The sequence below is a fragment of the Bos javanicus genome, chromosome 5, assembly GCF_032452875.1.
Source record: "Bos javanicus breed banteng chromosome 5, ARS-OSU_banteng_1.0, whole genome shotgun sequence".
In the NCBI taxonomy this organism is placed as follows: Eukaryota; Metazoa; Chordata; class Mammalia; order Artiodactyla; family Bovidae; genus Bos; species Bos javanicus.
Genome location: NC_083872.1, coordinates 103,375,399 through 103,390,939, shown reverse-complemented (window position 1 = coordinate 103,390,939; position 15,541 = coordinate 103,375,399). Strand labels below are relative to the sequence as shown.

General features: G+C 42.0%; 1 protein-coding gene across 1 annotated transcript in view; it reads left to right on the top strand.

Annotated features, from left to right (window-relative positions):
* The window catches only part of LOC133248194 (antigen WC1.1), a 63,266-nt gene that overhangs the window by 36,475 nt on the left and 11,250 nt on the right, over window positions 1–15,541 (top strand). Inside the window, exons 9-13 of the mRNA XM_061418016.1 lie at window positions 2,808–3,116; window positions 3,210–3,527; window positions 12,444–12,536; window positions 12,613–12,927; window positions 14,011–14,325. Of these exons, the coding sequence (XP_061274000.1) occupies window positions 2,808–3,116; window positions 3,210–3,527; window positions 12,444–12,536; window positions 12,613–12,927; window positions 14,011–14,325 (1,350 nt within the window). The remainder of the gene's footprint in view (window positions 1–2,807; window positions 3,117–3,209; window positions 3,528–12,443; window positions 12,537–12,612; window positions 12,928–14,010; window positions 14,326–15,541) is intronic.

Below are 15,541 nucleotides of genomic sequence, written 5' to 3'. Positions count from 1 at the left end.
GACCATAAAGAAGGCTGAACACTGAAAAACTAATGTGTTTGAACTGTGGTGTTGGACAAGACTCTTGAGAGTCCCTTGCACTGTAAGGAGATCAAACCACTCAATCCTAAATGAAATCAACCCTGAATATTCACTGAAAGGACTGATGCTGAAGCTGAAGCTCCAATACTTTGGCCGCCTGATATGAAGAGCTGATTCACTGGAAAAGACCCTGATGCTGGGAAAGATTGGAGGCTGGTGGAGAAGGGGACGACAGAAGATGAGATAGTTAGATGGCATCACCGACTCGATGGTCATGAGTGTGAGCAAAGTCAGGGAGATAGTGAAGGACAGGGAAGCCTGTCATTCTTCAGTCCATGGGGTAGCAAAGAGTCAGACACGACTGAGTGGCTGAGCAACAACAACAACAACAACAAACAGTTAATTAAAAAGGGTTTATCTAGGATGTGTATCCTGTGACCAAACTCCCAGCCAGAATAGATTAGGGGTCCTAACTTAGGCCTCTCTGGGGAGATGGAAATGGATTAACAATAAGGGGCAAGCAGATCATCCTCTGTCTCATCATTCATTCTTGTATGAGTGGCCAAGCTAATCCTACAATTCTTTAATTTCTGCAGTGAATTTTCTGTTCTCTCCTGCTCTCTATGCTGCTGCTGCTGCTGCTAAGATGCTTCAGTCATCTCTGACTCTGTGCGACCCCATAGACAGCAGCCCACCAGGCTCTGCTGTCCCTGGGATTGTCCAGGCAAGCACACTGGAGTGGGTTGCCATTGCCTTCTCCACCTGCTCTCTATAGTCGATTTTTATTCTATTACATCATTCTTTTTGGGACTTCAAAGTTCACAAATGTATGCAATCAGAGTCCTTCACCAGAACAAATTCCACCATGTACATAAATAATTATGAGCACACTCAGAAACCAGGAAAATTATTTAAAAAGTTGTTCTTTATGATGTGCAGGTTTTTTTCCTATTGGATTACCTTTTCTCTATCCAAAATATGGTCTCTGAAGGATGAAATCATTATCATCAGTCTTTTTTTGGTCTCTCTCTCTCATACTCCATCCACTCCCCATTTAACCTGCCACTCACTCCACCTCACTCCCTACAGAAGTTCTTTCCTTTTGGAGTCTCCTTTCCATCTATTTGCAGCTCTTAAGCTTGTTTTTTCTTTTCTGCATTGGGAGAAATCAGAAAGGGTAGCAGGGTTATGTGGCAAATGGGAGGAGCACAGGGGATAGAAAGTGTTAAAATCTTGTTGAACAAATCTTTTTTCCCCAAAATGTTTTTATGTTTCATTCTTATTGAGGCGTTTGCAATTTAGAAATCTCTAAAGTATATATTAAAAGACACTTACTCCTTGGAAGGAAAGTAACCTTCCTAGACAGCAACCTAGTAACCAACCTAGACAGCATATTAAAAAGCAGAGATATTACTTTGCCAACAAAAGTCCATCTAGTCAAGGCTATGGTTTTTCCAGTGGTCATGTATGGATGTAAGAGTTGGATTGTGAAGAAAGCTGAGCACTGAAAAATTGATGCTTTTGAACTGTGGTGCTGGAGAAGACTCTTGTGAGTCCCTTGGACTGCAAGGAGATCCAACCAGTCCATTCTAAAGGAGACCAGTCCCGGGTGTTCATTGGAAGGACTGATGCTGAGGCTGAAACTCCAATACTTTGGCCACCTCATGCGAAGAGCTGACTCATTGGAAAAGACCCTAATTCTGGGAGGGAATGGGGGCAGGAGGAGAAGGGGACGACAGAGAATGAGATGGCTGGATGGCATCACTGACTCGATGCACACGAGTTTGGGTGAAGTCCTGGAGTTGGTGATGGACAGGGAGGCCTGGCGTGTGCAATTCATGGGGTCACAAAGAGTCGGACACGACTGAGGGACTGAACTGAGCTAAACTGAACTGAAAGTATATATGGCTTTGTTGCTGTCTGCTCTCTTCCTCTCATTCTCCTTTTTTATAGCTTGCTGGCTTCTTATCTCAGAAATCCAAATAGGAAAGGCATATGCAGTTAGCATATAGATAAGGTTAGAATACATTAAATTATCATTACTCTTTCACATTTGCTGAGAATCTCATGTCTAGTATGAAGTAATCAACTAACTCAATTGTCTTGCATAATCCCACTGAGACCTCACTTTCTCCCAGGTGTCTTGATAAATCCTAGGTTTTTAAGAAATATGGCTAGGACAATTCCCTCCCTCTCCTATGACTCTCTGAGCTTTTGTCATTTCTAAACTTACCTGTGGACAACTTCTTTCACAATTAGATTATAATACCTGCACTCAGATCCAGCGTGTGTGAAATTCCCTGTCCTCAGTGACTTGAATATTGACTCTGAGAAAACTGGCCAGAATTTTAGCCCCAGAAATCTCAGGATGGTCCTCTAAACTTCTAAACTTCTCTGGCTCTTAGGCCCCTAAGCTCTTGAACCCCATGGACCTTTTTCACTCTCACTTCAGCTCTGCACACATGTTTGAATGTCTACCACTGTGTGGTTTCTTTGGGCACTGTAGTTTCCATGCCCCAGATAGGAATTAACATTCCTAACCAATATATATTCTCGGGATTCAGCCATTCCAAACTGATCCTTCAATCCTTCTGGATATCTCTTCAGAAACTTGCTCATGAAAATGCAGTTTGACAAGGACAGTCAAATTATCTTTTCTTATCCCCTCTTATTCCACTGTTGGAAAGAAAAGCTTTCACACCATCTCACGCCTGTGAATGTTGTTTCCAATTGTCAAGCCAGGTTAATGAACACTCACCGGGTTTGTTGTTCTTTGTTTCTCTTAGGATTTGTGCGTCTGGCTGGAGGAGATGGACCCTGCTCAGGGCGAGTAGAAGTGCATTCTGGAGAAGCCTGGACCCCAGTGTCTGATGGAAACTTCACACTCCTCACTGCCCAGGTCATCTGTGCAGAGCTGGGATGTGGCAAGGCTGTGTCTGTCCTGGGACACATGCCATTCAGAGAGTCCAATGGCCAGGTCTGGGCTGAAGAGTTCAGGTGTGATGGGGGGGAGCCTGAGCTCTGGTCCTGCCCCAGAGTGCCCTGTCCAGGAGGCACATGTCTCCACAGTGGAGCTGCTCAGGTTGTCTGTTCAGGTGAGATGCACATCAGGACTTAACCTCCGTGTATACTCAGTTCAAGCTAAAAAAGAAATCAGATTTTACTGAAATCCTGTCGTTTTCTCTCAGTGTACACAGAAGTCCAGCTTATGAAAAACGGCACCTCTCAATGTGAGGGGCAGGTGGAGATGAAGATTTCTGGACGATGGAGAGCGCTCTGTGCCTCCCACTGGAGTCTGGCCAATGCCAATGTTGTCTGTCGTCAGCTCGGCTGTGGAGTCGCCATCTCCACCCCCAGAGGACCACACTTGGTGGAAGGAGGTGATCAGATCTCAACAGCCCAATTTCACTGCTCAGGGGCTGAGTCCTTCCTGTGGAGTTGTCCTGTGACTGCCTTGGGTGGGCCTGACTGTTCCCATGGCAACACAGCCTCTGTGATCTGCTCAGGTAAGAGAGGGAAGGGCTACTATACTTAGGATTCTCATGGAGTGAAATTTCCCCAAAGCAGAGAGTAAGGGAAAACAGGCTTAAAAAGGAAGATATTCTGTAGTGAAATTATTGAACTCAGGTTTCAACTGCTCATTACTCAAGAATCCAATACTGAGACACAAGCGTGGGATAAAATTAAAGATAGCTTTGTTGAGGAAACCAGCAGTTCTGGGGAGACAGAGGACTAATGTACCAAAGAACTAGCTCCCCCTTGCTGATCAGGGACAAGACTTTTTAAATGGGAATTTCAGGAGTGCACAGGTGGAGGTAGGGGACAGGTTACCTGCAGAAGAGTACAGCTAGCCCCGACAATCATCTTGAAATAGGTCTGATCAGTGTCACCTTTATTGTTTTGAAATACAGTTAATCATCAGTTCTAGTGTTGGTCTGTTCCCATTTCCTTGAGGCCAATTCTTAGAATTGTGCAAGATGAAGAAGATTATGGGCTTCCCTGTTGACTCAGATGGTAAAGAATCTGCTTGCAATGCAAGAGACTCAGGTTTGATCCCTGGGTTGGGAAGATCCCCTGGAGAAGGAAATGGCACCCCACTAGTCTGGTCATCATGTAATTTACTTCTACCACCTGGTTGGGATTTCAGCATCTGCAAAACAGCTCAAAGGATATGGCTCAGAATGTTAGCTATAGCCCATGAGGAGGCACTAAAAATACTTGACTTTGTTTAGGGTTAAACTATTATTATTTTATCCGATTTGACTGTTTTCCTTTGTTTCTGAAAAATTTTCATTTCTGTGATTAAATTTATTCTTTGGCTAAGGCTTTTCTACAGACAGAAGCAGGTGCAGGACATGAGGGGGGTCTGTCCTGAGAAGGCTCCGTAAGGTCCTGCTCCATAACCTTCTCATTGTTCACTCATTTTTTCAGGCGAAAGAAGTGCTAAGAAATGCTAAGAAGTGCTATGTCAGGGAAAGAAATGCTTAGATGAATAATATTTTTATGAAACATTATTATTTAAGGATAATAATAGAGAACAAAGTACAAACAGTAAGTGTATGCCTAGGTCATGTTCCCAACCCAGATCCACAAAGAGAACATTCGCAGCACCACAGAATCACTATTGCCTCCCAAGAGCTGTGTCCTCCTCTCCAGGGAAGACTGCTTACCTACGACTTGTACTGCCATAGAATATTTTTTCAGTTTTTGAACTTTATGTATAACCATATAGAATATTTTATTTCGTGTCTAATTTCCCACTCATGATGTTGTTTATGGCAACATTGCATTCAATTTTATTACTATAGAGTAGTCCTTTGAATGATCACATGAGCATGCGTTGATCCATTCAACCAGTGGCAGAGATTTCAGTTTGTTGCCAGGTTTTGACTATTACAAATACAGTGGTGCAAATTACCATGACAATGACTTTTGGCATAAATATTTATTATGTTTTTTTGTGTGTAATTCTGTTTTATATTTTTATTTTCTTAATGGTATGGTGTACTTTAATGAGCCAAGTTACTCATCTTAAGTTAATTCATTCACCTTTTTTACTGTACATGTAGTGCTCCTTCAGTCAGTCAGTTCAGTTCAGTCACTCAGTCATGTCCGACTCTTTGCAATCCCATGGACTGCAGCACATCAACCTTCCCTGTCCTTCATCATCTCCCACAGCTTGCTCAAGCTCATATCCATTGAATTGGTGATACCACCCAATCATGTCATCCTCTGTCATCTCCTTCTCCTGCCTTCAGAATTTTTCTGCATCAGGGTCTTTTCCATTGATTCAGTTCTTCCCATCATGTGGCCAAAGTATTAGAGCTTCATCTTCAGCATCAGTCCTTCCAATGAATATTCAGCACTGATTTCCTTTAGGATTGACTGGTTTAATATCCTTGAAGTCCAAGGGACTCTCAAAAGTCTTCTCCAACACCACAGTTCACAAGCATCAATTCTTCAGTGCTCAGCTTTCTTTATGGTCCAGCTCTCACATCCATACATGACCACTGGAAAAACTACAGCTTTGTTGGACCTTTGTCGGCAAAGTAACATCTCTGCTGTTTAATATGCTATCTAGGTTTGTCATAGCTTTTCTTCAAGGAGCAAGCATCTTTTAATTTCATGGCTGCAGTCACAATTTGCAGTGATTTTGGAGTCCAAGAAAATAAAGTCTGTCACTGTTTTCATTGTTTTCCCATCTATTTGCCATGAAGTGATGGGACCAGATGCCATGATCTTCCTTTTCTGAACGTTAAGTTTTAAGCCAACATTTTCACTCACCTCTTTCGCCTCCATCAAGAGGCTCTTTAGTTCCTCTTCACTTTCTGCCATAAGGGTGGTGTCATCTGCATATCTGAGGTTATTCATATGTCTCCCAGCAATCTTGACTCCAGCTTGTGCTTCATCCATCCCGGCATTTCGCATGACGTGTTCTGCATAGAAGTTAAATAATCAGGGTGACAATATACAGGCTTGATGTACTCCTGTCTCAGCTTTGAACAAGTCCCTTGTTCCAGTCCATAGAGCTCCTTATATCCTCCTAGAAAGAACTTTGTCTACTCCAAAATCACAAAAATATTCTCTGAGAGTATCTCACAGAAGTGTAATTACTTTTCTTTTGCATGTAATTATACAGAGCTTCTAGGATTGATAACTGTGTAGGATAAGGGTCAAGTGTCATGTTTTCACATTGGCATCCAGTTGACTCAGAATCTTTTTCTGGAAAGACTATTCCTTACTTCAGTGCCACCTTTGTGATAAACCAAAGGCACATATGTCTGAACACTTCTTTTAGACTATCTCTTCTGTTCCACTGTATCATTTGTCTATCCTTCCACCTGTACCACATTTTCTTAATTATTGTAATTTTATAGTAAATCTTGAACCTTCCCTGGTGGCTCAGATGGTAAAGAATCCGTCTGCAAGGCGGGAGACCTGGGTTTGATCTCTGGGTTGGGAAGATCCCCTGGAGAAGTGCATGGCAACCCACTCCAGTATTCTTGCCTGGAGAGTCCCCATGGAGAGAGGAGCTTGGCGGGCTGTAGTTCATTGGGTCACAAAGAATTGGAAATGACTGAGTGACTAAGCACACATAGTAAGTCTGGGTAACTTTATTTATTTATTTTTTAGGATTGTTGGATTTTATGTATTTATTTTTAAAATATAAATTTATTTATTTTAATTAGAGGTTAATTACTTTACAAGATTGTATTGGTTTTGCCATACATCAACATGAATCCACCACAGGTATACACGTGTTCCCAATCCTGAACCCCCCTTCCTCCTCCCTCCCCGTACTATCCCTCTGGGTCATCTCAGTGCACCAGTTGTTGCTGTTCTTCCTAACTGCCTTGGTCATTCTTGGTTTTTGTATTTTGTATACATTTTTGAGCTGAGGCTCCAATACTTTGCCACCTGATGTGAAGAGCTGACTCATTAGAAAAGACCCTGATGCTTGGAAAGATTGAAGGCAGGAGGAGAAGGGGACAACAGAAGATGAGATAGTTGGATGGCATCACTGACTCAATGGACATGAGTTTGGGTAAACTCTGGGAGTTGGTGATGGACAGGGAAGCCTGGCGTGCTGCAGCCCATGGGGTTGCAAAGAGTCAGACATGACTGAGTGACTGAACAACAACATAAATTTTGAATCATCTTGTCATGTTTCACACACACAAAAGCATCAGGGAATTTTATTGAGGTTAGCTTTAATCTGTATATAAATTTGAGAATGGTTTATTTTGACAACATTGAGTCTCCCAATTCATTGGCAAAATATATCCCTTCATTCAGTTTGGTCTTGAATTTCTCTCCGATGTTTTGCACATCTTTACCTAGGTTTCCTCCTAGGCATTTTATGGGTTTGATGTTACTAGTATTTACTTTGGTGAAGGTTTTCTAGGAGTGAATTCTCTCTGAACATTATCTGGATTCCCCAAATGTTAGGTTAGTATTTTGCTTTAATCCTTCTTTCTTTCTTTCTTTTCTCTCCCTCTCTCTCTCACTCTAGTTTTCTCTGTCTTGCTCTAGCTTTCCCTCTTTCTCCTGCTTTGTCCCTCTCCTGCCCCATTTTCCCCCTGAGTATGTACAATCTTTCTGGATTAAGTTGCAGATAGGATGCTCCTTTATCCCTCCCCAGGGAATTTCCTTACATAACCACAGTTCAATCAAACCTTTAGAGATATCAGCCCCAGATAACATCTAAGTGCAACCACATGAGAGACCCCAAAGATAGAACTGCCAAGTTGAGTCTTTCCCAAATTACTGACCAGGAAATTATGATCAAAATTAAAAAAAAAATTCCCTCAACTGCTAAGTTTGGGGGGAAACTTTGTTATACAGTATTGTTAACCAGGCACTTACCATGTAACCAGCTTTTCTATATAGAGGAATATTTATCCTCTCATCTTCCATTTTACTATTTCTACTTTATATTGATCTAATGTGCTGATAGATTCATTCTCTAGTTCTTAATTTCAGCTGTTAACTTTTTCAGCTGTCGAATTTTCGTCTTTTTGTTATCATTTCTCTGCCAAGACACACATCTTGTTAATTTTTTGTGCAATTTAATCATGGCTATTTAAATTCTCTGTCAGACTATAAAACTCTTAGAGGAAAACATAGGCAGAAGATTCTTTGACGTAAATTGCAACAAGATCTTTTTTGACCAACCTTCTAGAGTGAAGAAAATAAAAACAAAAATAAACAAATAGGACCCGATTAAACTTAAAAGGTTTTGCATAGCAAAGGAAACCATAAACAGAACAAAAAGACAACTGTCAGAATGGGAGAAAATATTTGCAACTAAAATGAAACAACTAACAAGCGACCGATCTTCAAAATGCACAAACAACTCAATATCAACAAACCAAACAACCCAATTGAAAAATGGGAAAAATACCTAAACAGACGTTTCTCCAGACATACAGATGGCTAACGAATACATGAAAAGATGTTCAATATCACTAATTACTAGAGAGATGCAAAACTGCAGTCAGGTATTACTTCACACCAGTCAGAATGTCTACCGTTAAATCTACAAACAATAAATGCTGGAGAGAATGTGCAGAAAAGGGAATCCTCCTACACATGGCTATGTAAATTGGCACAACTACTATGGAGAACAGTCTGGGGGTTCCTCAAAAAACTGAAAATAGAATTATCATATGACTCAGCAATCCCACTCCTGGGCACATACCTGGAGAGAATCATCATTCAAAAAGACACATTCATCCTAATGTTCACTGCAGCACTATTTACAACAGCCAGGACACAGAAGCAACCTAAATGTCCCTCACAGGAGGAATGGATAGAGAAGATGTTGTGCATATATAAAATGGATTATTACTCAGCCATAAAAGAATAAAGTTGTGAAATTTGCAGAGACATGGATAGACCGAGAGATTGTTATGTTCGGTTTAGTTCAGTTCAGTTGCTCGTCATGTCTGATTGTTTACGACCCCATTGACTGTAGCACAAGAAGGCTCCCTGTCCATCACCAACTCCCGGAGATTACTCAAACTCATGTTGTATGACGCCATGTTGGTGATGCCATGTTGGTGATGCCAACCATCTCATCCTCTGTCGTCCCTTTCTCTTCTCACCTTCAATCTTTCCCAGCATCAGGGTCTTTTTAAATGAGTCAGTTCTTCACATCAGGTGGCCAAAGTACTGGAGCTTCAGCTTCAGCATCAGTCCTTCCAATGAACATTCAGGACTGATTTCCTTTAGGATGGACTGGTTGGATCTCCTTGCAGTCCAAGGGACTCTCAAGAGTCTTCTCCAACACCACAGTTCAAAAGCATCAATTCTTTGGTGCTCAGCTTTCTTTATAGTCCAACTCTCATATCCATACATGATTACTGGAAAAACCATAGCCTTGACTACTAGGACCTTTGTTGGCAAAGTTATGTCTCTGCTTTTTAAAATGTTGTCTAGGTTGGTCATAACTTTTCTTCCAAGGAGTAAGCGTCTTTTAATTTCATGACTGCAGTCACCATCTACAGCGATTTTGGAGCTCAAAAAAATAAAGTCAGCCACTGTTTCCACTGTTTCCCCATCTCTTTGCCATGAAGTGATGGGACTGGATGCCATGATCTTTGTTTTCTGAATGTTGAGCTTTAAGCCAACTTTTTCACTCTCCTCTTTCACTTTCACCAAGAGGCTCTTTAGTTCCTCTTCACTTTCTGCTATAAGAGTGGTGTCATCTCCATATCTGAGGTTATTGATATTTCTCCCAGAAATCTTGATTCCAGGTTGTGCTTCATCTAGCCCAGCATTTCTCATAATGTACTCTGCATATAAGTTAAATAAGCCGGGTGAAATATACAGCCTTGACCTACTCCTTTTCCTGTTTGGAACCAGTCTGTTGTTCCATGTCCAGTTCTAACTGTTGCTTCCTGACCTGCATACAGGTTTCTCAAGAGGCAGGTCAGGTGGTCTGGTATTCCCATCTCTCTTAGAATTTTCCACAGTTTATTGTAATGCACACAGTCAAAGCCTATGGCATAGTCAATAAAGCAGAAATAGATGTTTTTCTGGAACTCTCTTGCTTTTTCAATGATCCAGCGGATGTTGGCAATTTGATCTCTGGTTCCTCTGCCTTTTCTAAAACCTGCTTGAACATCTGGAAGTTCACGGTTCATGTGATGTTGAAGCCTGGCTTGGATAATTTTGAGCATTACTTTGCTAGTGAGATGAGTGCAATTGTGTGGTAGTTTGAGCATTCTTTGGCATTGTCTTTCTTTGGGACTGGAATGAAAACTGCCCTTTTCCAGTCCTGTGGCCACTGCTGAGTTTTCCAAATTTTCTGGCATATTGCATCAGCACTTGCACAGCATCATATTTTAGGATTTGAAATAGGATTGTTATGTAGAATGAAGTAAATCATAAAGAGAAAAACAAATACTGTATAACATCACTTATATGTGGAATCTAGAAAAATGGTAGAGATGAACTTACTGCAAAGCAGAAATAAAGACACACCAACATAGAGAACATCATATGGATACTAAGAGGGGAAATGAAGAGTGGGATGAATTGGGACATTGAGATTGACATGTATGACATATAGACACTATTGATGTGCTGTGCTGTGTGCTTAGTCATATCTGACTCTTTGCAACCCCATGGACTGTAGCCCGCCAGGCTCCTCTGTCCATGGGGATTCTCCAGGAATGAATTGTGGAGTGGGTTGCCATGCCCTCCTTCAGGGGATCTTCCCAACCCAAGGATCAAACACAGGTCTCTTGCATTGCAGGCGGATTCTTTACTGCTTCAGCCATCAGACTCAGAAGCCCTACACTATTGATACTAAGTATAAAATAGATATTGCCTGAAGAATCACGTAGACATGGAGCCTGATGGGCTACAATCCATAGTATCACAGAGTCAGATACGACTGAAGTGACTTAGCATGCACGCACACATAAACTTTGCCAACAAAGGTCTACCTAGTCAAGGCTATGGTTTTTCCAGTGGTCATGTATGGATGTGAGAGTTGGACTATAGAGAAAGCTGAGCACCAAAGAATTGATGCTTTTGAACTGTGGTGTTGGAGAAGACGCTTGAGAGTCCCTTGGACTGCAAAGAGATCCAACCAGTCCATCCTAAAGGAAATCAGTCCTGAATGTTCATTGGAAGGACTGATGTTGAAGCTGAAGCTCCAATACTTTGGCCACCTGATGTGAAGAGCTGACTCATTGGAAAAGACACTGATGCTGGGAAGGATTGAGGGCAGGAGGAGAAGGGGACGACAGAGGATGAGATGGTTGGATGGCATCATCGACTTAATGGACATGGGTTTGGGTGAACTCTGGGAGTTGGTGATGGACAGGGAGGCCTGGCGTGCTGCGGTTCATGGGGTCACAAACAGTCGGACACTACTGAGCGACTGAACTGAACACATAAGATAGATAAATAATAACCTATTTTATAGCACAGTGAACTCTACTCAGTGCTCTGTGGTGATGTAAATAGGAAGTAAATCCAAGAAAGAGGGGATATATATACATACATATATATATATGTATATATATATGTATATTTCATTGTTGTTTGGTCGCTGAGTTGTGTCTGACTCTTTTGTGACCTCATGGACTGTAGCCTGCGACACTTCTTTGTCCATAGGATTTCCCAGGCAAGAATACTGGAGTGGGTTGCCATTTCTTTCTCCAGAGGATCTTCCCAACCAGGGATGGAACCCAGTCTCCTATTTGGCAGGCAGATATTTTTACCACTGAATCACCTAGGAAACCCTTACATGTATATATAATGTATTAAATTTGCTGTACAGCAGAAGCTACCACAACGTTGTAAGGCAATTATGCTCAAATAAAAATTAATAAAAATAAATAAACTCTCTGTCAGGTAACTCTAAGAGCCAAATACCCTGGGAAATTTTTTAAATGTTTCTTTTTCCTCTTGTTTTCCATGAGATCTCTTTTATATGTGTTTTTAAAATCAGAAACATTTTAGATAAAAAATTGTACAAAGCCTTCAGAATGGATTTTGTTTTGCTTCTTCTATTTAGGGGTAGATTAAGGATAGAGCAACTTATTTAACTCATTCTTAGGGCAAAGCTTGGCTTAAAACAGGAATCGTGGCATTGTCACGACCAGGGCTGTTCATAAGGAAAGGGAACACTAAGATTATGGTAACTTTACTGGTATGTTACAGCTTTCATCTCAGCTCCATCACTAGGTCATTATTATTATTTTATTTTGAACTTTTTACTTTGTATTGGGTTTAACCGATTAACAATGTTGTCACAGTTTCAGGTGAACAGGCAGGGACTCAGCCATACATATACATGTATCCATTTCCCGCCAAAGTCCCCTCCCCTCCTAAAAATTATTTTGCTTAACTGAGTTTCCTGTTCTTCAACCTTCCCAACCTTCTAATCATTGCTCTTTTTTCAGGAAACCACACCCAGGTGCTGCCCCAGTGCAACGACTTCCTGTCTCAACCTGCAGGCTCTGCGGCCTCAGAGGAGAGTTCTCCCTACTGCTCAGGTGAGGGTCCCACAGAACAGAAGACCCTTTTCATTCCCCAGGTCAACGCCCCATTGTCCCATTTCTCTCTCCTCAGACAGCAGGCAGCTCCGCCTGGTGGACGGGGGCGGTCCCTGCGCCGGGAGAGTGGAGATCCTTGACCAGGGCTCCTGGGGCACCATCTGTGATGACGGCTGGGACCTGGACGATGCCCGTGTGGTGTGCAGGCAGCTGGGCTGTGGAGAAGCCCTCAATGCCACGGGGTCTGCTCACTTCGGGGCAGGATCAGGGCCCATCTGGCTGGACGACCTGAACTGCACAGGAAAGGAGTCCCACGTGTGGAGGTGCCCTTCCCGGGGCTGGGGGCGGCACGACTGCAGACACAAGGAGGACGCCGGGGTCATCTGCTCAGGTCAGCACTCCACACTGTCCACAGGCAGGGTGAGGGGAGGGCCCAGGAGGACGGGGGTCTGAACCCTGAGGGAGAGATGCTGAAAGGACCAGAGAAGGAGGCTTCCTCCCATGGAGCCTGTCTTTCCAGCAGACATGAAGACGAGGTGCCTTCACTGCCTCGTGCAGCATTTGAGATTCTGGTCGTTTCTCCTCAGTAGTGTTTGCTGGCATAGCCTTTTCTCAGTTTTCCTTGAAATCAGGGCTCACTCTTCTGGTACATATGGTAGAGAAGTCTTAAAGCCAAGGTGCTAGTTTTTTTCCTTTGTAAAAAATTACCACATAGTTAATGGTTTAAAACAACACATTTACTTCCTTACACTTCTGTAGCTTAGATGTCCAGCAGGAATCTCACAGGATGGGGATCAAGGTTTCAGTAGAGTCACATCACCTCTCAGCCTCTGGGAAAGAATCTGTTTCTTGTCTTTTCAAGCTTCTAAAAACTGCCTGCCTGCCTTCGTTCATAACCCTCTTCTGTTCATCATCAGACCAGCAATGCTTCACCTCTCTAACTGTTATACCTAATCACATCTCCCTCTAACCAGAACGAGGAAAAGTATTCCACTCTAAAGGATAGTGAGTCTAAGATTGGGATTAGACTGTGCTCAGGTGGTTAATCCATCATATTTCAGGGTAATCTCAAGGTCCTTACCTTAATCACATCTGTAAAGTCCCCTTTGCCAGATAAGGAAACAGTCACAGGTCCATTAGTCTATCTGCCTCCACACTGTCCACATCACACCCCTTTCATACACTCTTTTAGATGTTTTGTCAGGAAGCAGGAGTCAGCTCCCTCTCCCTGCAGGTGTCCCGGTTGGTCTTCCTCAGTTTATATTCACTACATCATGGTGGTAGAAATATTTAGAAAGACAGACACAGATGGACAAAGTCAGATAAAAAGGAGACAGGTTTGACTCTGGTCATCTAGTGGATTTGCTTCCTCAGCTGGGTCAGAGATGAGTGTTCACAAGTTTGGGGAGAGAGGAAAACCCAGAGCTCTGAGTGGGTTTCTCACTGTGTCCTGTCTCCTCCCTTTCAATCTCAGAGTTCCTGGCCCTCAGGATGGTGAGCGAGGACCAGCAGTGTGCTGGGTGGCTGGAGGTTTTCTACAACGGGACCTGGGGCAGTGTCTGCCACAGCCCCATGGAAGATATCACTGTGTCCGTGATCTGCAGACAGCTTGGATGTGGGGACAGTGGAAGTCTCAACACCTCTGTTGGTCTCAGGGAAGGTTCTAGACCCCGGTGGGTAGATTTAATTCAGTGTCGGAAAATGGATACCTCTCTCTGGCAGTGTCCTTCTGGCCCATGGAAATACAGTTCATGCTCTCCAAAGGAGGAAGCCTACATCTCATGTGAAGGTGACTTATGTCTATTTCTGTGTCTTTCCCAACCCTGTAGGATGTTGTTAGTGAGATTTGATATTTTAAAATCTAAGTGATGGATTTAAGTTGAGTTTATAAAATGAAGTTTGGATGGAGCTTATTTAATCTACATGTTCCAAACTTGATTTATTAAAAATTTTTAATTGATGTAATTGATACAGCATTAAATTTTTTGCTGTGTGCAACATAATGCTTGTATGTTTGTGTGTATTGATAAATGATCACTACAGTAAGTCTAGTTATATCTATATATATGAATCCATATATATAGATCCATATATATAGTTAAAAAATTTTCTTACATGGTGAGAATGTTTAGGATGTATTTTCTTGCCATCTTTCAAATAGACAATACAGTATTCCCTATAGTCACCATGCTGTATGTTATATCTCTTCACCTATTAATTTTATAATTCAAATTTATACCTTTTATTACCTTTGCCCATACCAAATCCCCCACCTCTGGCAGCCACCAACTAGTCAGCATCTCTGAACTTGTTTTTGTTTTAATATTACACATATAATGAGATTATATGGTATTTTTCTTTCTCTGACTGATTTGTTTTACTTAGCATAATGCCATTGAGGTCCATCCATGTTGTTGAAACTGGCAAGATTTTCTTCTTTTTTATGGGTGGATATAAATCTATATTACATTTTATTTATCCATTCATCAGTGAAGACTTACATTGTTTGTCTCATATATATTGCTATAAAATACTAAAAGGTAATACTGTTAAAGTGCTGCAGTCAATACTTCAGCAAATTTGGAAGATTCATCACTGGCCACAGGACTGGAGAAGGTCAGTTTTCATTTCAATCTCAAAGAAGGGCAATGTCAACGAATGGTCAAACTACCTCACAACTGTGCTCATTTCACAGACTAGCAAGGTTATGCTCAAAATCTTTCAAGCTAGGCTTCAGCAGTAAGTGAACTGAGAACTTCCAAGATGTACAAGCTGGGTTTAGAAAAGGCAGAGAAACCAGAGATCAAACTGCCAACATTTGTTGGATCATAGAGTAAGCCAGAGAATTCCAGAAAAACATCTGCTTCATTGACTACATAAAACCTTTGACCATGTGGATCACAATGAACTGTGGAAAATTCTTAAAGAGATGAAAATACCAGGGCACCATACCTGCCTCCTGAGAAACCTGTATGCAGATCAAAAAGCAGCAGTTGGAACCGGAC